The sequence below is a fragment of the Phoca vitulina genome, unplaced genomic scaffold, assembly GCF_004348235.1.
Source record: "Phoca vitulina isolate PV1807 unplaced genomic scaffold, GSC_HSeal_1.0 scaffold9, whole genome shotgun sequence".
NCBI classification, from domain to species: domain Eukaryota; kingdom Metazoa; phylum Chordata; class Mammalia; order Carnivora; family Phocidae; genus Phoca; species Phoca vitulina.
Window position 1 is genome coordinate 8,218,019 of NW_022589712.1, and position 22,533 is coordinate 8,240,551.

A 22,533-nucleotide genomic window follows, 5' to 3' on the forward strand; every position below is an offset into this window, starting at 1 on the left:
GAGGGTTTGTGGATGAAAGACTGTGCGCTCTGAGATCCGTACAGGGTTCAAACAAGTATGTTTTAAAGAGCAAGTCCAAAATGGTATTAAGGGAGAGAGAGAATGAGTGCCTGACTTTTCTGTTTTCTGCAACATATATTTTTAAAAATGTATAAACTCTGGCTCCTAAAGAGTCCGCAGCAGCACATTTCACGTGAGCGTGGGTCTCTCCGGGATCGCACAGGCAGTGACGGCCCGCGCTTCTCCACAAGGCTGAGGATGGGGCAGGAGGCCGGGCAGGTCCGCAGGAGGCTAAAGGAATCATCCTTACAAGTTCATGAGCAGAAGCGTCAGTGCCCTTGACAGAACGGCCAGAGCTCACTTTGGAACCGCCTTCCCTGGGCTCCCACTGTCCCCAGCGCGCTTCATTTCCGTGGCTCCACCCCCGGGCGGGGCCAGGCTCCCAGCGGTCAGGGCGCACACCCTGGGAGGACTGGGGCCCAAGTCTACACCAGGGGAAGCGAGGACAGACTGGGCTAGAGGGTCGGGGTGGCAGTAGGGTGGGCGTTATCCTGTGACCCGGCGTGCGGAGCAGGCTGGAGCGGGGTCGAGTGTAAACAACAAAGCGGGCTGAGCCCACGTCCCCCCTGTAGTCTCTCTTTCCCAATGCCAGGACCTGGTACTTCTCTTTAGGACAAGGGGTCAAGGCAAATGAGAGCAAGAGTTCAGACAGCAGGGGTTGGGGGGAGGGAAACCTGTGTGTGGGAGCTGCCCCGTGTTGAGCCTCGGCTGACACTATGGAAGCACCGTAGCACTCCAGAGACCACGGCAACAGTGTGGGGTCCCCAGCAGAGGCTGTGGGTCACTGCCTGCAAAGCCCGCTTCAGCCTCTGCTTTGTCATCCTAAGGTGGGGGTTACACACACCTGGCAGGGCCACGGTGAGCGAACTAAAACAGCGCTGCTGGAGAACGCGGTGGGCAGAATACTGGCCCCCAGGGACGCCCACGTCCTAATCCCAGAAATGGGATTATGGCATCACGTGCAGCAAAAGGGACTTAGCATTTTAATTAGATTGCACTGGGTTTTCAGACAAATTTATGGAAAATTGCACCAGAGATGCTTAATGGTTAGAAAGTAACAGGCTTTGTTTTTTCCTTAGGAAGTATTCCAAAGTTGATCACAAATGAATTTTTTTTTTTTTTAAGTAGGCTCCATGCCCAGTGTGGAGCCCAGTGTGGAGCTTGAACTCACAACCCTGAGATCGAGCCCGGAGCTGGGATCAAGTGTCAGACACTTAACCGACTGAGTCACCCCAGGTGCCCCAATGACATGAACTTTTATCTTTCGGAGAAAATGTACTTGAAAGATATGAAAAGGCTAATTTTAAGATGACCGTTCTAAGACTGCTCTTTCCACCCATGATCTTTCTTATGCTAAAAATCTCATCGGTTACAAACAAGATTCAAACACTCTAAGAGCAAGCGCTGGGGTCAAGTCACTTCTGCATGATCAGGGGTCGTAAGGACACCCTAGGCCAGGGACACCTGGGGCAGCCGTGCATTCTTTTCCTCGACTGCAGAGGCAGAACCATGTCAACTATGCAGAATGAGGAGACTCCCCATTTTTAAGGTGCCTCAATGAGCAGCATCAAAGAGATCAAAGTCCATTCCGAGTAGCACGGAGGCCCCAAGCCCAGGGAACTCTGGCTCACGGGGACACAGAGCCCCCCACAGATTCCGTGGACTAGAGAGCCGAATGCCCACCTGCGAGGGGACAGACCAGGAGCCCGGCCACACAGCCCAAGCGTTCTAACAGAGGCAGGAGAAGCCCAACCCCTGAGGGGGCCACCAGGACAGCAAAGATCCAGAACCTAGAGGAGACGCCAGCTGAATGGAGTCTCAGGGGCGAGGGGAATGAGCCAGGCAGAGGGATGAGGAACGATGCTCAACATGGCTACAGGACAGGAGCAAGCAGGAAGGTGAGGGGCTCAGGAACCAGGGTGCAGAGTCTGTGGAGGGACTCTGAGCAGGAGAGGTGCAGGGAGGGCAGGCGGCTGGGGGCAGGCTGCAAGCCCGGCCTGTGAGCCCGTCTATGGTGAAGGGAAACATGGCTGAAAGGGGAGAATGGGCCAGAGCCACAAGGCGAGGCAGAGGGAAGGGAGGAGGGTAGAGCATCTGGTCTACGTTTTTGCTTTGGATTTTTAACGATGGGATAAAAGAACTACATGAAAAGCATGGGGATGAAGACCTAGACAAGATGAGGAGAAAGCAGGATGAGGGCAGCAAACAGCCCCCGACCGGGACCCCACGCCCACCCGGCCCCCCGGGCCTCTCCCTGCACTCGGCACTTCTGAGCAGCACACAGATCAAGAATCTGATCACAGTCACGGGCTCCCAGCAGCTCCGCGCCCCCGCCCCCCCCTCCCTGCAGCAGGGATGGCAGGCAGTGCGGCCGGCGTCCCCACCGTCCCAAGGCAGCCCACATCCGCCAGCGGACGGCCCACTGCAGGTGCACGCAGCAGCGGTGCCGTGAAGACGGGCCAACGGGTGAGACACTCCCTTCTCCAGAACCACACAAACCAGTTGCTCCAACCCTGGAAAGTCAAAACGGTGACTCGGTTCACTCTGCCAAGGGGTTGTTCACTGCTCACGTTTGCTTACCGAATGTGGAGCTCATCTAACAAGACTGAGCCCCAAAAGCCCCCAAGAGAAAAGGGAGTGCTCCTCAGCGTATACAAAGTTACATTCAGTGGGGGGCGGGGGGACCTCACTAGGATGCCTTTTGGACAAACGGGTAAAACTTCCTTCCCCCGCCCCCAGAGAGCAGGCCTTCACTGGTCCAACCACGAGCTGCCCCACTGGTCACTCACATCCCTCAGGACGGGCCTGGGACTTCTGGAATGGCGTCCGCCCCCACTAGCGATTCCGCTTTATGGAGAAAACTCCTCCGCACCCGCCCCTCACCCTGAATTTAAGGAGGCTTTGCTAAATCGGTAAGTGAAGTTCATGGTTGAGGAAATAGCCCAGCCAAGTTCAGCTCCCGATAGAGAATAGCTATTTTATACACACACACACAGCTGGGTGAGGCGTAGAGCAGCGTGGCCCCTGGTGTGGCCCATTGCAGGGGAAACAGAGTAACCACATTGTACCTGGCCTCAAAAGGTACACAGCTGGTGGCAGGGGTAATCTTTGCTTCTGAAGTGAATGTTAAATACTATAAACCATAAGACATCACCAAAAACATCACAAATGCACATGGACACTTAGCTTCATTTTTTCCCCCTTTACTAAACTCAGGCTGGTAGGGATTTAGGTCTGGGGAATGGCCTAGCGGCCAAGAATTTCTCTCCCAGAAATAATGGAGGCTTTGGCTCACCTACTGTCCAGCTCCCGTGCTAGCTGTCTAGGCAGGAGACCCTCTGGGGGTCTAGCCTAAATTCCCAGAGGCAAGGACTTCTCCCCATTCAAAGAAAAAAAAAAGCTCTGGCCACAAAAGTACCACATCTAAGGAATTCTTTATCGTTGATAATCATTACAGAATTTGACCTTCAAAACAAAGTTCCTCATAAGGACCACAGAGATTGGTCTGCAAGTAAAAATATGATTTATACAAACAAAACCCACAAAAAAACCAAACGGATGGCTGTCCCAGGGAAGTGCAGAGATAGGACAGAGGCTGCCGGCTGCACTCAGGGGCCAGGTCTTCCGAGGAGAAGCGCCAGGAGGGCCCAGGTGATGACCACGCCACAGACCCTGCAAGACAGAGAGGTCAGCGGTCCTGGACGGCGGCGGGCTGTGTGAGAACGGGCAGGTCCAAAGCCAGACACGCAGGCCCCCACCCTGCTCACCCAAATGTTCCTGTCTTCCCATCATTCTCCCAGCATGAACTTCTGCCTTGAGGGCAGAATGGCTTTCGGACACATGCAGACGAGTCATTTTCCTAGTGATTTACATCAGAGGTTGACGGATGGAGAAAAGATTGCCTAGGGGCCATTTTTCTTCAAGCATGCGGTTTTCTAGAGATACGGCTCCTAACCAGCAAGCCAAAATCCTCAGAGCAATTCCACCTTTCAGTTACGCAGGCCAAAAACCTGATTCAAACTCGACCCTGCTCCAGTTGGTCCTTGATCCCCCTTTAGCGCCCCACTCTGCCAGCACGCAGCCCAAGCCCCGACTGACGGTCCGCCCGCCTGCCTCCCCAGCGCTCTGCGTGCTCTGCAGTCTGCCCCACACAGAGCCAAGAGTCCCACCTCTCTGAAAATCTCCAGCTACCCGCAGCTTCTCCCACAGCCCTTACCCACAGCCCTCCACTCCACCAGGCCCATGTTCCTCCCCAGCCTCTCCTCGTGGTCTTCTCATGGCCCCTCGGCATCCCGGACACCTCCCCACTCAAGGGCCTCTGCCCCACTGCCTGGCCAGTCCTCCCCAGTGCTCTCCCTGGCTTGTTCCCTTACCTCCTTGGCGACTTTAATGGGGTCCCCATCTCTTCCCTTAACCAGTAACCCCTCCTTCTGGCCCCCCACTCCTACCTCCTGACCTGCTCTTATTTTTAATAAATGCTTGTCCCCTGATCAATCCTGAAATTCACTTGTTCACTGTTACCTCCCACTGGAGTGTGAGTTGTAGGAGAGCAGGGATTTTGTTTTATTTGCTGATGAAGCCTAGAACCTAGACACTACCCAATACAGCAGACGTTCAGTAAATGCTCGTCCAGTGTTACTGAAGGATATTCAGGTCGCCGTACTTGTGAATGACTCCTTTACAACACACACTAGCGGGCTGCCTGGCTGGCTCAGGCGGTTGAGCATCCGACTCTTCGTTTCGGCTGAGGTTGTGACCTCAGGGTCATGAGATTGAGCCCCGCATCGTGCGTGCTCTATGCTCAGCGGGGAGTCTGCTTCAGATTCTCTCTCTGCCCCTCCCTCCGCTCGTGTGCACTCTCAAACACATCTTTAAACACACACACACCCCAGCGAGCAAACTCCGCAGCCGCGGTCCCGGGCACACTTACTGTAACAGGCAGTTGATGTTCGGGGAGTGCCTCCAGTACCGGTACAGGGACACCTGCAGGCTGGGGTGGCCCCTGTACTCCTTCAGGATGCTCCGGGCACTGCCAAGAGACATTCTCAGGTCAGGCGTGCAAGTGTCAGACCTGCTGCTCCAAGCAGGCTCCAAGCGGCCGCAAAGAGACAGGGTGGCTGAGGGGCACGGGGACGGGCTGAGAGCCGAGGCACCTACTCCTTAAACTTATTGGTCAAGAGCAAGAACTGGCTCCGCGAGAGTCGCCGCACATCGAACTTGCAGAGATTCTGAAACTCACGATACACTTGCTGCTCGCTGACCCCAGGCCACCTCCGGACACGGAGCAGGAGGATGGGAGGTCGGATACTGGGGCAATCTGGACCCGAGAAATTCTAGAAGGCAGGGAGAAGAACAGAGGAGGTTTTCTGCACTTCCTACGGACAACTGACCTGATCTGAAAATGCTGAGAGGCTAGGAGAGGCTCTGTCTGGGCTGGGAAGGGACGGAAGCAATGCGCGCATCCACGACGGTTTGGGCAGGAAGACAAGAACAGAACAAGCCTAGCGGGGCGGGAGCACCCTCTTCACTCTGGTTTTGGTTGCTTTCAGACCACCTCTGAGAGATCCCCGAGAAAACCGGGCTGCTTCCCAGCACATGCCTCTGAGTAGGGGAAAGGAGCAAAAAAAAGGCTACTCACAATCTTAGGGACCCCAGCTCGGATAAGATTCACCTGGTTCACATAGGGAGCGAGCACGTCAAGGTAGAGAGAGAAGGAGGGCTCAGGCATGGGGCCGGCACTACAGGGACAGAGAAAACCCCAAAGCATTCAGGCACACCAGCCGTCAGGAACAGGTCCTCAGCCACAGCGAAGGGTCTGGGGACGGAATAGGGGAGGGTGCGCTTCAGACCACTCTCCCCTTCCTCCTTCCAAACCGGCACACTCCCCCAACTGACCAATCCCAGAGCGCCCTCTGGGGCCCCAGCCACAGCTGAGCTTTCAGGGGTCACCATCTGTCGGTGACACTTGGATAAAGATTCCCTGACAAGCATCAGCAATGGGCTCAGAGAATTAGTGAGAAGCCACGGTCCAGAGGTCCACTTGACAGGACACCGCTCTCAATCCCGAATGGCCGTCCCTCAGCCCTCATTCTCGCGTGCCTGCCTCCGTGCAGACATGACCACGCGCCGGAGCCCAGGTCTGGGGAAAAGCACGGGCCTTGGAGCCAGGCAGGCCCGGGACGCCATGGAACTTCTCTACACCTAGGAGGGTTTTGAGGTCAGGAGGATTAGAACACAAGGATGGAGGGCACCCAGGTGCAGGGGCTCCCCCGTCAGGCACACGTGTACCTCCCAGTCGGCACTCAGATGCTGTCAAAGCACAGGAAAGAGAGAGCAGACTTCTTATTTAAATTACAAGCCTCACATCAATAGGTTATAGAGTATACAGCCATTACTAAAATGGAAAGATATAGGTAGTACCAAAGTTAACAGATTAGTAAAATTAATAAAAATTTTGGACTAGTCTGAAAAGGTTTCCAAGTCAGCCTCAAAGACCCTGTTACAATTCTGATTCACTCCTTCACCAAGCCTCAATCCTATTTAACAAATGCACACACCAAGGATGGTGGCCTAGAACGCATCTTCCAAGTGTGGCCTTGGTGCCTAGGAGCCTGGTGCCGTTACCATGGGGAAATGCATTTAAGATTCCAGTTTGGGGTTTTAAGAATCTCTCCCCTATATGCCTTATTCCGAGTCACTACCCTTTTCCGCAGCCTGTGTGGACCCCAAGGATGTGCCCTCCCACCTCACTGATTTCCATGGTTACGAGAAACAGGCGGATAACAACGCCTGCACACCAAACACCGTGAAGCACCGAGGCAGGTGTGAGGCCCTGCGCCTGACCTTACTGCCTTGGCCTCCTGGCACGTGGATCTGCCCAGTGCTGAAGGGCCCCGGCCCAGCTCAGAGGGGGCCGGGGCAGTAGGAAAGGCCATCCCGCACCGCCCCGTGTTTGGGAGAGCCACAGGAGCCCGGAGGTCCTCGCTTACAGCGAGGGCTCAGGGGATCGGACCACAGTTCCGGGAACAGGACGGAAGGAAGGAACACTCACCGGTGTCCTCTCCACAGAAGCAAGTGTGCCACTTTCAGAAGAACTGGGGGGGAAAGCTAGAGATGTAACACACGTCCAGGCTCAACCACATCACCCCATCAAAATACGCAAACTCCCGCTTTATTTCCGTTACGCACAACCCACCTGGAAATAAACGGGGAGCCTCGGGATGGTGGGGATTATCACAAATAAAGCAGGAGTCCCCCTTTCAGAGGACGGCAACTCTCACCTGATCCACAGAGGAAGGCATCGTACGCGGCCTCGTGAGGGCACTTGGTCTCAGCTGAAGCAGCGTTCCAGAAGGAGAGAGCAGGGCGCAGCCATCAGAACATGGGCTGCACAGGGCTCTCCCCCACCCGGCTGCACCCCCGCACTGGCCATGCACACACCACCACCAACCATCAGTCCTCCAGAGATGGGTGTGCCCTTCTCCCCACCCACGCCTGTCTTCACCCCGGTCCCCCCACAGCAGCAGGAAGCCGAGGCAGAGAGCCTCCCGGCAGGCCAGCCCCATGTCCAAGGGGAGGTGACCCCCAGGAGCTGCGATGCCTTCTGGGGTGGCCCTTTGTAAGAGGGGTACCTGAGCACAGATAGGAAAACGATGGAGCACTCCACGTGGCCCTCCCACACACCTGCCCATGGGGAGGCCAGGCCTCCACTCTGGTACCTCAATACTCTGCCGCCCGTGGGGCAGCTTATGCTCACAGGAACATACCATATTTTTCACACTTGCTTGCGTGAATAACCACTGGCCCGGAATTTTTGGTAGGATTCAAGTCACTAGTAGAGAAGAAAAACAGGATAGAGAGTCACCGCAAGTAAGCCCTTCTTGGTCTCTCCTCACCACGTTAACACACGTAAAAGGGTCCTCAGGACTGGGGTGCCTTTTTAAAAAAAAGACAAACAGGAACAGGCGGTAGGATCTTGGTAGGCAGACCAGGGCAGGTGAAGGAGCACACCCGGGCCGGAGGCTGCAGCCGGGCTGCTCTGCGCACCTGCCACACGCGGAGCCAGCCCCGAGGCACCAGGACACACGCGACATCGGCTCTGCCCGCAGAGCTACCCCGTGGCCCCAAGGGCAGGTGCGGGGCTGGTCCCACTGCTGCAGCGCCCCAGCACGCACGGAGCGCCCGAGGCTAGGCAGGCTGCGGGCTGCGGGGAGGGAGGCCTCCTGAAGCAGGCAGGACCCCAGGAGGCCCGAACCACAGGAACTCGCTCAGCTGAAGCCACGGGGAGGCGTCCGGCATCTCGAGCGCGGAGAGCACGCGAAGGGAGCGAGGGAAAGGGAGCGAGGCCTGACGGCGCTGCCCAGGCGAGAGGTGTGGCTGAAGCCCCCGTGGGAGGGCAGGGGCCAGGAAGAGAGCTCGGATGATCTGTGCTGGGGAGACTTCAGGAACATCGGGAAGACGGACCAGAAACCTGGCTCAGTCAGGTTCACTTGAGTGGCAGTGCGCAGTGAGCCAGGGCAGGCCAGGGGACACCCGTGGCGCCTCTACGGTCCCTGGAATGAAAGAGGCGGGGGCGGAGGCAAGGATGCTGGGCACGCAGGGGCAAGGCAGACCCGAGAGGCTGCAGAGACGCTCAGGGCATCAGACAGACAGGAGTCCACGGACTAGAAGACGTGGCTGGCCCAGCCCCGGCCCTGGCACAGGGGATGGCACTCCACGAGGAAACCTTCCCTTTGTTTTCCGACAAAGCCTCTTAGAACCTGGGTGTGCGCCGAGCGCCTCTGCACCACTCGTTTCCCCATCTGTCCGGCGCACGTGCCCATTCGGTTTCAGGCCGCCGGTCACAAGGCCAGCAGTGGACGCCACACAGACACGGGCCGAGCGCACGCACCGGTCCAAGTCCCTTCCCGCGTGCGAGCACACTCGTGTCCACGGCCACCTGCGAGCTCCCCGCAGTCATATCCTCAGGTCACAGGTGGTACAACGGAGGCTCAGAGAGATTCAGTCGTTGCTCACAGCCAGTGGGTGGCAAAGCCGGCCTTTCAACCCAAGCAGTCTCGATTCAGAGCCTGTGCGTTTCCAACAAGACCCTCACATTCGTGCACGGCCCTGTGGCCATCAGGACTTCGCGAGAGTTGCAGGCACAGAGGTGGGTTTGAGGGACGGAGAACGATGCCAACTTAAAGGTGCCCGTGGCCGCGTGGGGCAGGAAGGCCTGGCAGCCAGGCAGCGAGCGAAGGGCTGTCCTGGAGGTCTAAATGGTCACGGACGGCAGTAGCTGAAGCTAAGGGAGTGCATTTGGTCACCCAGGGACACGATAATGAGCAAGAAACGGGTCGAGGAACGACCCTGAAGGGACTTAAGGGATGGGTGGAAGAACAAGAGCCCACAAGGAATGGACTGAAAAACCATAAAACCCACCAGAAATCTGGGGAAGGGTACCACCGAAGTACGGGTGGGGAGAGGCTGAGGGTGCCAGGCTCCAGAGAGCAATCACCATGCCCATTCCTCGGGCCTCCTGTGCATCGGCCCTCGGCTGGGACAACGGAGGAGTCTGCCCCGGGCAAGCTCACGAGAGTGAGTTCCATGAAGGAAGAGAACCTGACCTCCATGGGTCACGGCCGCATAGAGGCCCCTGAAGAGGCATGTCGCAAAGAGAAGAAGGAAGACTGTGGTAGTGAGCGCACAGAGTCAGGAGGGGGGCTCTGCAGTTTGAGCCCGGAGAACAAGGCTGATGGCAGGCGAGGGGAGGGGAGGGGAGAGGGCCAGGCTGGAAGCCCCACCAGGGACACCGCCGAGCCAGTGGAGGGAGGACCATGGGGCTGGAGGCTGGACAGGCGGGCGCAGGGCAGCCCTTCCCGCCTGGGCCCCCCACACAAGAGGCGCTCATGTGTCCTGGCTGCTGGGAGAGACCCTGACAAAGACAACACCACAAATGTCGGCAGGGCAGGGAGTGGAGACTGCCTGCATTTTGCCTTGGATTTTCTTCCTGGAAATGGGGACCCGGGGCGGGGGGGGCATTGGAGGAAGAACATGAAGCACGAGGGCCCAGAGGAGACTACCATGCACTGCACTGCGGGGGGGCGGGGGGGGAATGCGGGTGGTCAGAGGACTGTCACCAACAGAGGAACAGACCCATTCTCCTTTCAGAAAGGTGCCACCTTCAGCTGCCATGATGTCCCTCTCTCTCTGCTGCTCGGGGTTTCCTGGTCCCCCCAGTTGGGGAGGAAGGAACCGAGCTCCCCAGACCCTGGCACTTCCCAGGCATCGTGTCCCCACTAGCACGACCCAGGCCTCAGTCAGAGCTCTAAGGGGAGGTGGGAGCTACTTCTACAGAAAGGTCAGGGTCGTCCCTAGTATTGGGATCATTCATTCACTCAAGTGTTTGGGGTGCACCCTCCAGCCCCGTGGCAGGCCCATGACAAACACCAGGGTCCGGATGGAAAAGAGCCCGATCTGCTGGAGCTTACCTTGCCAGTAATCAGACACAGATCAAGAGAAATTAAACCCTGGCCACCAGAAACCACCACGTAATTCAACAGCTGTAGGTATTTCACGGGTTCCTGCCCCTCTAGATAGGGTGTACCCACCTCAGCACTAGGAACACTGTGGGTTGGGGAATTCTTGGCTGTTGGGGGCTATTCCTGTGCATCCTGGCCTCTACTCACCAGATATAGCCCCCATTTGTAACAACCCAAAATGTCTCAACATTGCCAGATGTGTCCTGGGGAATAAAATCCCCCCCACTGAGAACCTTTGCTCTGGGAGCAGCTCAAAAAAAAAAGGCTTCCTTACCTGTTTAGGACTTCATAAACTTCTGAAAGATTTGAAACCCTTGGGAAATTCAGTTCCTAAAATTATGGAAAACAAATCAGGGAGAATAAAACTTGTGCTTTTGTTATCTGCTTTGAGTATTGCCAAATGGCCATTAAAGGAACATGGAAAATAGTTCCTATAAACCCCTCTTTCTATTCAAACATAAGTGTCCTTATTCCTTGATCAGGATGTCCAGGCACCAAATAATCTTGGGTTTCCTAAAAGGCTCCCAAAAAGCGAAGCTGGAAAAACTGCAACAGTCCCTACAGCCTTCCTTCAAAGACATGTGCTTAAGTGGTTCCATGAACATACGCCTCCAAGGCACCAGGCCACGGCCAAGGACACACTCGTAGGACACCAGGTGCTCTGACAACCAGAGCCTTGGGACATGCCAGGTCGCCGTAGAGCTCATCTCCTCTTGTGTGACAAGGAGTCCACATGGGTCCTCTCAGATCAGCCCACGTCCTTCCTGCTTCACGCTAGGACTCTGCCACACGGACACGAGCAGCATCACAGAAGTGTTCAAGAACTAGAAACCGGGGTGGTACAGCAATGAATGGGCTCTGGGCAAGGATGTACCAGGCAACCCAGTGCCATTTCTGTGGCTCCCTTATTGGATAGGTAACTTCAAGTGACCAGCTTCAGGGTTTAAAACGCTGATCTGATTTCCCTTTCTCTGTTCCTCAGTTTAACTTCGAAGAAGCATTTAAGCCAGTGGGGTGCCTCCCTTCTCCATGTGTGGTTCACACCCTAACTGCACTGCACAAGCCACTGGGAGCTTTTGAAATACAACCCCCCCCCCATCCCTCCAAACCACTGGGAGCTGGTGGTGGGACCCAGGTGTCAGGATTTGGCTTCCCAGGTGATTGTAATGCACTCAGGGTGGCAAACCCATGACTTTACACCTGAGTAAAGATTCTTCGGAGACTCCTGCACCCTGATGCTCTTGGAGCTGGCTGCAAATACTCCTCACACATACCTTAAGCCCCAGCACAAGCTCTTCTGTGGAGTGCTTATTTAGATCAGACAAGCTCCATACACCTCATTCAAAACATGGGAACTCGAATGAGGGAAGGAAAACACTCAGAAGCTAATAAGATAACCCAATGTTAAAACACAAAGGAAGCCAATACTGGTTGTAAAATAGGAGAAAAGGGTTCCAGGAAAGATTTTTAAAGAGACAAAGTGAGTGTGATTGGGACAAAGCACTCCTTAACCCAAAGCAGTCCCATTCCTTACCTTCCAGATATCCTTGGTCACGTTCTTGGTGTCAATGAGAACAGGAAACAGATTGTGGATATTCAGCTTAAACTGATCATAGCTTTCTGAAGGAAAAGACCAGATAGAAGGGAGTTTGTTGGTAAAACATGGGAAGATTCTCCAACCTAGCTTGTCACCAACATTAACAAAGCAAACAAAATGGGAATTAAAAACGTCCTTTCTCCTAAATCATTAAGAATTGACAGATCTCAAACCAACCTGCCATCACCATTCATGGTGGTGAAAGCCAAATGGCTTTCCATTAAATTCAGGATATCATCTATGGTCAAGGTTAATATAGTTTGCAAGCTTCTAGCCAATGGAAAAAGGGAGAAAGAAGTGCTATTGAAAAGGCAGATATGAAATCGTTACTTATAAGGGACTATTCAGAGAAGATCCAAGAAAAATCAACTAAAAATTGTGAGTGAAGTACCCCGATAAGGAACTGAGCTATTGACTGGTTTATTTATCAAAGGCCTACCTGCACACAGTTTAAAGAGGTTTGCTGCGAAACCAACCAACACAAGCCTTGCTCTCCTCGTCCCACTCCCCAGACAAGCACTTTCCAGTCCTTTTCTCTGGGTGCTTGTTCCCGGATTGCTCAGCTGTGCTATGGGCGATTTCCCCAGTTTTAGGCACCTACGTGGCTTCCTACTGTGTAAGAGGACTCGTGACTCACCCCCGGACCGCACCTCCTTGCTCTCGTGGGGCCAGGTCACATTCCCCCTGACCCCGCTACCTTTCCTTTCTTACCCAGCTCTTGTTCTCCCTGCAATTTTGTTTTGTTGTCTGTTTTTCTGGTCATGGCTTATGAATTTTACCCCAACTTCTCCCCCAATTTCCTCAATATGCTCAAACTAAGGTGTTTTATCAATTCATTTCTTGGGGAAATCTTAAAACCGTCTCACCCTCTTGATCTAGATAGTGTATGTTATTTCATTTAATCCCTGATACTAGGATATTGGTACCATTACTACCCCCCATTTTACAGGAAGCAGAGAAAGTGCTTTGCTGGAGCTCACACACATACAAGGGGTGGAATCAGGAGCCACGCATGGCTCCCAAGTCCGTGCTTTTAACGGCTACACGACCCCGTTGTACATCCAGCCAAGGCACCATCAGTCAGGGAAAAGCATGGCCCAACCACAAGACAACTCCACACAGCCACTGATAGGGCATTTATTAGGCCAATGACACAAATGCTTTCGGTAAGTGGAAATAAAGCCGAACATAAAATCACCTATGTAGTGTGATCTAATTTGTGAGAACTCACAGAGGAAAAAGCAAAGTGTTGGGATTATAGCTGAGATTGAAGGCAGCATCTCTCCTGCTCACATTTCTGATTTTATAAGGTTTTATACGGGGATCTGGGACAACTTCCATAAGGGGGGCCAGAGTATCCATTCAAATGTAAGTTTTTCTGCCAGAAAGGCACCTGGCTTCCACTCCGCGAAAATGGGAACAGGCACAGAGGTGCTGGGACTCTGCAGAAGCCGGCGGATCGTGAGGAGATAGCACAGGAGGACTCTGGCCCCCACCCCCTCTCCAGGTGGCCAGTGAAGACAGAGAGGGGGATGGCAGGTGTGCTCGTACCTGGGAGCGGCCGGAAGAACTTCTCGTGCAGATGCAGCAGGTCCATCATCATATTGTGGCCCACTAAGGGCTACTTGGAGGAACCGGCAGGTGGCAGGGAAGAGGTTTAAAAACAGACATCCGAGGTGAACACGCTCTCGCAGAGGGGGTAGCCTTAGAACCCACGGCGATCCTACCACACGGCAGTCCACCCCCCTTCACCCCACCCTCATGAGAGGTGGCCCAATGGCTCTGATGCCAGGAGGACAAGCGCAGTGCAGGAGGGATGTGGGGCACGGGGTCCATGCTGGGGGTCTAAACTGAAGAACTTCCCCCAGCAGTCCTAGGTCAGCTAGTAGTGAAGCGGCCGTGTGCCCAACAGGGGGAAAGGAGCCGCAGGGTTTTATGCGGACACTCTGCCCCAGCTTAATCCATCACGATTTGGGGAAAGCAAGGCCAGATCTAGAAAGCCAGTTACTGACAGGAAAGAACCACTTATCTCAAGGAATCTTATTTTTGTTGGAGGACACAGCATATTTCTATGCTCAGAAATACAAATGACTGCTAGGGATCAGATTTTTTTTCCCCCTACCTTCTGGGCTTTCACCAGCATCTGGAAAAAGACCGAAAAACCCCTGGCAGAGAGAAGAATCTTCTCCTTCCAACAGCTGGCTCGATCACAGGAGGTGTTTTCAAGATACCAGCGATGTTGTTTACTCACTTTCTTCACTATTATCTGAGACAAAAGTAGAGACAAGTTCTCTGAATCCTGGGTTCCTGGGAACGAAGCCAAAGAAGCAATTCATCTCAAAAGGAGAGGTGAAAAGACAAGAGAAAGCCTTTCACAGAGGCCAGATTTGGTGGAATGAGCGAGAATAGAGCCACTGGGACCGCCTGCTCGCAGGTGAGAACTCACCCCCTGATCTCTCAGGACCGTCCAGATGTCGGGGAGGGCCTGCCTCAGCACCAGCTGGACCTCAAATGCCTGGAAACCTGTGGCAAGGAAACGCAAGGCTCGCACAGAACCACCCAGATGGGGGTACACTTTCCCCTCAGGAGAAGAAGTTGAGAGATGCATGGGGACAATGGAGAGGCAGCTCTCAGGTGTACCTAAACCCAGGAGCCCCCACGACAGGGATGGCACAGCATTCACGTCCATTCTCGAAGTTTATCTCAGGGCCACTCTGAGACAACCCTGGCGAGCCTTTGTGGGGGGGGGTGGTTATAGCTTTTGACATTCACTGCATTAGAACAGTGTACGTTAAACAATGCAAAGTTCTCTTTTAAAATAATAAAACCATTACGCTGCTACCCGTGATTTTGTAACATCATGCACTGGTTATGTGAAAAATATTGCTTTGTGGAGTTACTCGAATTTTTTGATGTTCACACATTACATACAATCAACAAGACACGTACCACGGGCCATCAGAATGGTCTCAGTATTGGGAAGCTTGTCAAGCTCATGGTGGCAGACCTGAGTTTTCCAAAATTTTGGTTTTTGATGGAAAGCTCAAATTTTATCACTCACAAATTCTGTGAGTTATTTTCCTGCAAGTGACAGGCTTACTTTTCTCACTTGAGAAAAGGACTGAAAATACCAAAAATCAAAATAACCACAGTCTGTTCTTTCATGTAAAAACGACATTCCATTAAAAGAAAAGGCGTGGACTCAGCTCCCAGCTCAGAAACATGCACGGGCACTTTCCTCCAGGCAACCGCTGCACTTCGGTTAGCAACAGCAAGGTTTTACGCATATGTATTTTGACACATCGAAATTAAAAGATGAACAAAGGTTGAGTTACTTCTTCGCCACGAAGGTAGTTCATAAAAACTAGATTTTGTGTTTCTAAGCTGAAAGTGGCAACGAAGTACAGGAGGACAGCCCGCAGGGTCTGCTCCGAGGTGCATCTTTACCCACCGGCGCCCCGCTCAGTACTATCCATGCAAATGCCCAGTGACAACGGCAAGTGACAGCCAAGTGAGATTTTGACAATACTTTTGACCTTGTGCACCCCTTGGAAAGGGTCTGAGACCCCGGGGGGCCACAGACCAAGCCCGAGGACCACTAATTGAGGGCATGTTCATTGTGATTCCACACTGTGCCGTGGGGAGGGAAAAAAAAAATCCAAAGGTAAACACAAGTAAATAATAGTAACACAGGGCTCTCAGGATTGGGATAAAAAAGACGACTCTGAACGGAACTGGACATCTTCAACCTTAAAACTCAAAATAAGTCAAAAAGCCTCCGGCTTCTGAGTTGAGGTCAGAGCTTGATCTGACCCCAGGGACAACATGCCCGCTGAGCCGATGCCCAGGATCCACAGGAAGGAGAGGGTACGTGCCCCCCAAGCCCTGCACCCGACAGTGACCAGCCCCAACACCCCCAGGCTGGGGGGAGCAGCCTCCTGCCTACCAGCGATACCAGGGAGAGTCATCCAGTCGCCCTCCTCCGCCAGGTCCAGCCACCGTGTCACCTCATCGATCACCACCTTGATCTGGTCTTTATCCAGAGAACTGAAAATGGGCACATGAAAGTGGGATGCTAGAGAAAACCACCAGAACCTTAAGACAATGTTAACATGACAAGAGTTTCAGAGGACTCCGGTTTTAACATTGTGATCTCAGCAACAAAATAAACCCAAAAAAGACTATTTTCTGAATCTTGTTCTGCAAGAGAGAGCCAGACACTCGGCTGATACTCTCTCCTACAATCGCAAGAGCATGTTCCATCCCTTTCTGCTTCACTGGGATGCATGGGAGCTAGCCAACACTAAACACTCCTGTCAGGCCTGTCTGCTTAATTCAGCTTTGGGGGTAAAAAAGCACCATCTGGTGAAATAAGGAAGAGACAGGAACTTTGGTAAGCACGTCTTCTATGTTAGAAATATAAGAACACGATGTTATTTTGAGATAAGGAAAGACTTTTCTCCAACATTTGAAAATAACAGAAGGTTAAAAATTCAAATAGATCTTCTCTTACAAAAAAAAAAAAAAGCTACATTTTTATATGAAAAACTCAGAATAAGGATTTCAGCAGAGGAAAAAAAAAAAAAAAGGCACCTCCAGGGGCACCTGGCTGGCTCAGTCAGTGGAACACACGAATCTTGATCTTGGGATTGTGAGTTCAAGCCCCACATTGGTCATAGAGCCTACTTAAAAAAAAAAAAACCTCTAATATTATATAGTTATCTGGAGCCAATATTCAATCATAATATTCCAGAGTTAAAAATCGGTCTAATTTAACCTCCCATCCTGATAAAGGCAAAGAATCTAAAGCTCAAAGAGCTGAAATGACTAGTTCAGCTCCAGACTCTGCCAACACGGCCTGCCTAGGGCCCAGGGGACCACACAATGCTGTCACTCCACCACTCCTGGCCCAAGCTCCATAGCAGTACTGGTTTCAAGTAAGACAACTGGCACCGGGGGCTAAAAAAAAAAAAAAGGCAGAGGGGCGCCTGGGTGGCTCAGTCGGTTAAGCATCTGCCTTCAGCTCAGGTCATAGTCCCAGGGTCCTGGATCAAGTCCCGCATCAGGCTCTCTGCTCAGCTGGGAGTCTGCTTCTCCCTCTGCCTGCCGCTCCCCCTGCTTGTGCTCACTCTGTCAAATAAATAAAAATCTTTAAAAAAAAAAAAAAAGAAAGAAAAAAAGGCAGACCCCGCCCTCAGGAGCACGCAGATTCAAGAACACGGGGCAATATGTCCAGGCCAAGGCACATGACTGGCGTGGTCAAGGTTACACGTCATTGACCACCAAGACCTCCCCAAGATCGCCCTGAAGGCCAGCATAACATCTCACACGGAGTCCCACAGAGCCTGCTCCCCTCCCCCCTCTCCCCCCCAAGGGCATGAAGCTCCCGCTTTTTGAGTACGGAGTTAAGAGTCAGTGCCTTTTTTCCCTTCACTTTTCAACACGAAAATCATCCTCGATATAGTAGGACGGCTCTCCTCTCAGGTGAGGGAACAGAACGCCCAGCACTTGGAGCTGCTGTGTTTGGCTGATCGCATGCTGCCGAAGCCACCCCAGCTAAAGGTGATGGCAGGAGGTCACCATACCCTGGAGCCGGCACGCCAACCCACAGGAAACTCGGAAGATCAGCAGCAACAGAGAGTCCCAAAGCCCCCAGAGAAACGGGCTTTACCTGCGAACTCTCCAGTTCCCGGTCAGGATGTTGTGTTTAATTTTCTTCTCCTGCTCCTCATTCATATATGGGATCCCATTTTTGAGAAACTAGACGGGGAACAAGGAGACTAGTGGAGGCATCCTCTGGGCAGGGGAGCAGAGGGAAAAGAAGCCTTCCTTGTCCAGTTCACGTGGACAGGAAATGGGACTCAGCCCAGCTGGACCAGAGAACCTTTAAAACTTTCCCATTTCCCTTCTCTGCTGCCATACCTTGTTGTAGTCGAAGCCATACTGATTCAAAAACTGAACACTAGAAGCCTGGAAAGAGAATTCGGAATCCAAGATCCCAAATGTCGTCGGGAAGAGAAAGAAGTTACAGGAATGGGCTACATACCTATAAAATAAATAAATAAATGTAAAAAGGAAAAGCCAAAACCATTTTTAAAATTCTAGCTCGCAGAGCTGACTTCGGAGCAGGCTCCTCCTTTCATTCAAGAAGTATTTGAATGTTGGCTGTTTCTAGTACTAACTGGCCCTGGGGCCAAAGGAAAAAGGCAGAGATCCTGCCCGCATGGAAGAGTCTAGCCCCCATCCTGAGCCTACTGTTCAGCAGGCTTTCTGACTGCTGGTTCCTGGGAGCCACATCACCCTCATTATGACACTGTGTTAACTGCTACCTTCAGGGCGCACAGAAACGGGGAGAGGAGCACCTAAATGCTGGCAAAGGCCCCCCAGAAAAGATACTGTGCTGAGAGAGACTTGGACGAGCTAGAAGCTGCAGGGGACAGCGGGGCGGAAGGGCACAGAAGCAGAGGAGACTATGGAATGTCTAGGGCCAACGTGGTTCAGACCCTGAGGCAGTTGGAGGGGAGCAGGTGGAGAGGATCAGTGGGCAAGAGCCAGGTGTTTTGCAAAAGGTCTTCATACATACTTGTTCGACTCTCCTTCAATACTGGAAAACACAGACAATCCTAGAAGAAAGAGGAGGAAATGAATACCAAAGAAAACCTACCAGAAGTGAGTTCAGAAAGGAAACATTTTGAACAATATTTTGCACCTAAGGAAACTGTGTACCCTTTAGAATAAGATTGTCTCTTAAAAAAAAAAAAAAAAAGATTGTCTCTTAAAGAAAATATGGGGCGGGGCGCCGGAGTGGCTCCTTGGTTAAGCGTCTGCCTTCGGCTCAGGTCATGATCCTAGGGTCCTGGGGTTGAGCCCACATCTGACTCCCTGCTCAGCGGGGAAGCCTGCTTCTCCCTCTCCCCCAGTTTGTGCTCTAATAAATAAAATCTTAAAAAGAAAAAAAGAAAGAAAACACAGACTTGGAACAGGAGAACTATCAACTGTAATTCACACTGAAATTATTAAAATAGGATGGTGAACGGTTCTTCAAACACAGAATATTGACATTTTTTCTAGTTTTAAAACTCACCAGAGGAAATGCTAAAAACCATAGATTTATACATTTAATGGCTTTAAAATGTCCATATTGCTAAAGAGACCCTATGCAAAGTGAAGAAAGCTTCAAAGTAGGGGAGGACAACAGAAACGTATCAATGTGCTGTTTCATGTACTTTTCACGGAGGTCTTACAATTAAGAAAAAACCACAATAGAATAGCAAAGGACAAGGATAGAGAGCAACCACACACACAGACGGTCATCATTCACAGAAAAAGCAGGGGTCAGTAAAATCTGCTGGAAGTATACCAAATACATATGTACATACCAGAACAATACACACAAAAGGTAACTCAAACGTACATCATTAGGAGACTGAGTCAATGGATATATTCAATTTGGAATACTATGTGACTGTTAAAAATGGAGAGCTGTTTATGTCAATATAGAAAGATCTCTAAGCTCCATTAGCGAAAAAGGCTACAGGGCAAGATACTTATAACGTGATCTTGTTTGTATTAAGTTTTCTGTAAACAAAAATCACACACATTTTCCCTTGAAAGATGGTACAGACTCCTTCATGTTGATGAACGGAGGCAGGAGAACAGTGCTGCTCAACGAGGTTTCTGCTTGTTGCACAGTGTTAGGCCCACAGGCACAACACAGACAAAAACCAAACAAGCATCCAAAACCACAGCCAATCTTTCTGAAAGGGGTCAAGGCTGTTTTACCAGCAGGAAACACAAAGACAACACAAGTATCTCCTTCAGTAACTCAGAAGGAATGGCTGAAGAGGACACTCACCAATCTGACAGATGGTGAACTGCTGAACACTGTGGCGGGTCTTTAGATACCACTCGGAGGGCAAGTCAAAAAGACTGTGGAAAAAACAGGCATCTCATTCCACAGGCAAGGAGAGGATATAAAGGTGCCACGGCCTCGGCGCCGGATGGGGGCCTCGCAACCAGAGGCAGCGTTACCTTGTTACCAAGAGGGAAGGCTACCAGCATTTAGAGGACAAGGGCCAGGTCCCCAGCCCCCCCCCAAGTGCTGCCTGCCCCCTCAAAGCCAGTAAGGGCCTGCTGAGAAAGGCCGGGGCCGTGGCCGGAGGGCGAGGCACAAGGGCACAGGTGGGCGCACCTCCCCTGGCTCAGCTTTGGTGTACCTGATCTGCTGGGGCCGGGACAGGTTAGAGCGAAGGCCTGTGAACTCTATGTCCAGACCTGCGGGCCAGAAAACAAAAAGACAAGAGTCCCCAGACGCAGACCATTGCCGCACTGTTCTTGCTGTCAGTGCTGCAGGTGGCAATGTGTTCGGCTCACCGTCGGCGCTCACGGGCCCAGGTGGGATCAAGAAGACGAAAATGAGAAAGCCAAAGCAAGGACAAGCCAGGCCGGTCACCCCAGGGGCTCGGCTCCACCTGGGCCACAGTGGGGCCAAGGCCGCAAGTGCTGCTTAACGTCTCACCGCCCGGCCGGGAGGACTCTCCCGCCCTTCGGGGGCCCTCTCGGAGCCTCCCGCGGCCTGGTGTCCGTCCCCGCTAGGCCTCACCTCTCCGCCCCGCCCCGCAGGCTCGCGCCCCCCACAGCAGAGTGGCGACACGGCCCGACTCCCCCGCGCCTCACCCACGAAGTCGGCGCCCAGGACGAGCTCCTGCAGCAGAGGGAGACTCTGCTCGAACTCGTCGGCGCCCACGTCCATGGCCACGCAGCTCGGCCGAGGGCGCCCGGTGCGGCCACGTGCTGCCACGCGCTTCCGCCGCGCCGCCCTTCTTAAGGGGCTCGCACGGCGATTGGCCGCGTGCCGCCACCTGCCCGCCCACAGGTGTCTGCTTGCACCCCTCGCCCGCCAGCCGGGGCTGCCGGAGACCCCGCCTTCGCAGCCAGAGCCCGGGTCCCCTGGCGGCGGCGATCTCTCTGCAGTCGCGGGAAGGTGGCACTTCCGTAGAGCTGCGTATTAAGAGGCGTGGTAGGAGAAAACAGTGCGGAAGAAGGGTACGTGCAGACCGGGCGGGAGCACCTGAAGGAACCGCAGGAAGTAGGCAATCACGGCAGCTGCGGCGGGGGGAGGGGCCACGTCTCGTCCGCGCTGAAATCTGCACGTCTTCGCCCTTGGCCCCTAGTGCGCTGGCCCTGTCCCCTCCCCCACACCCCATCTTCTTCACTTTGTCTGCAACATCATCGGTAATACCATCTCTCAAACTTGCCACAAAGACCCTCAGGAGTTGCCTATCAAACTGAGGAAACCTTTGGTGCAGAGATGATCTAGGACCATCCTATTCCTTGCAGAGAAAACCCCTACCTACAGCGTTACCTCCAGGTGAACCCTATTTTTGTCACTGCCAATTTCCAAAGCCACTAGTCCAGTCTTTGGTCTTTACATCCGCCCTTGAACACCAGACTTGTTTGGAAAGCCTTCTACAACCACAATCTTCAAAGTGAAGTGCTCCAGTCTTAAAGATGAGGCAAGAAAATATCGGACCTATAATAAACACTTTCAAATGTCTCCACTGGGGTATTTATTGATCACAAGAGGACCACTAAGTCACTGCATCCTCTCAGAACCAATCATACTTTTAAAAAATGTTGGTGCATACCCATCTTTTTAAAATACCAAACACTCGGATTAGAAAGAGTAATGTTATTTCACTTATGTATAAATATATAATTGGGATACACATTTAAAAATTGGGAAATGCAGGGCGCCTGGGTGGCTCAGTTGGTTAAGCAACTGCCTTCGGCTCAGGTCATGATCCTGGAGTCCCGGGATCGAGTCCCGCATCGGGCTCTCTGCTCGGCAGGGAGTCTGCTTCTCCCTCTCCCGCTTCCCCCCTCTTGTGCTCTCTCTCTCTCAATAAAATAAATTTAAAAATCTTTAAAAAAAAAAAAAAAATTGGGAAATGCTCTAGAAGCCACCTTAACTGCTTACAGGTTCTTTCTCATTGCACCGGTCTTAAATAGCCAGAAAGTTATTTTGATTTAATCGACTCCTATAAAAGAGTTGCCGTTGATTCCCACTTGGCCCAGCTTCATTTTAGATTAAGGTGATTGCACTTCAAGCTTCATCTCCTATCCAACAAATTCTCTTTGCAAGGCAAACTGAGCATACACCAGCCCTGCTCCTTTCCACCTCCACTTTCAGTTCCTCACTGCGTTTCTTTCTTCTTTCACATCTGGTTCTGCATGTCAGGGTTCAGGAGCCCAACTAAGGTCACGATATGCCCCTTCTATCTTCACAGCACTAAGACTGTTTATAATAAATTAACTGATACGGACAGTTCCTATTTTAAAAAAAGGTCCACACTC

General features: G+C 52.5%; 1 protein-coding gene across 1 annotated transcript; it reads right to left on the reverse strand.

The window, feature by feature from the left end:
• Positions 1 to 3,268: 3,268 nt before the first annotated feature.
• PNLDC1 (PARN like, ribonuclease domain containing 1) lies at positions 3,269 to 20,564 on the reverse strand. The gene is given in 19 exon segments (XM_032407537.1): positions 3,269 to 3,732; positions 4,991 to 5,089; positions 5,218 to 5,393; positions 5,699 to 5,798; positions 7,112 to 7,154; positions 7,341 to 7,394; positions 7,827 to 7,891; positions 10,855 to 10,910; positions 12,115 to 12,200; positions 13,729 to 13,798; positions 14,300 to 14,443; positions 14,624 to 14,700; positions 16,124 to 16,224; positions 17,849 to 17,937; positions 18,100 to 18,223; positions 18,761 to 18,800; positions 20,033 to 20,106; positions 20,394 to 20,458; positions 20,460 to 20,564. Coding segments are annotated over 19 exon segments (1,566 nt in total). The 5' UTR covers positions 20,499 to 20,564; the 3' UTR covers positions 3,269 to 3,668.
• Between the last annotated feature and the right edge of the window lie 1,969 nt (positions 20,565 to 22,533).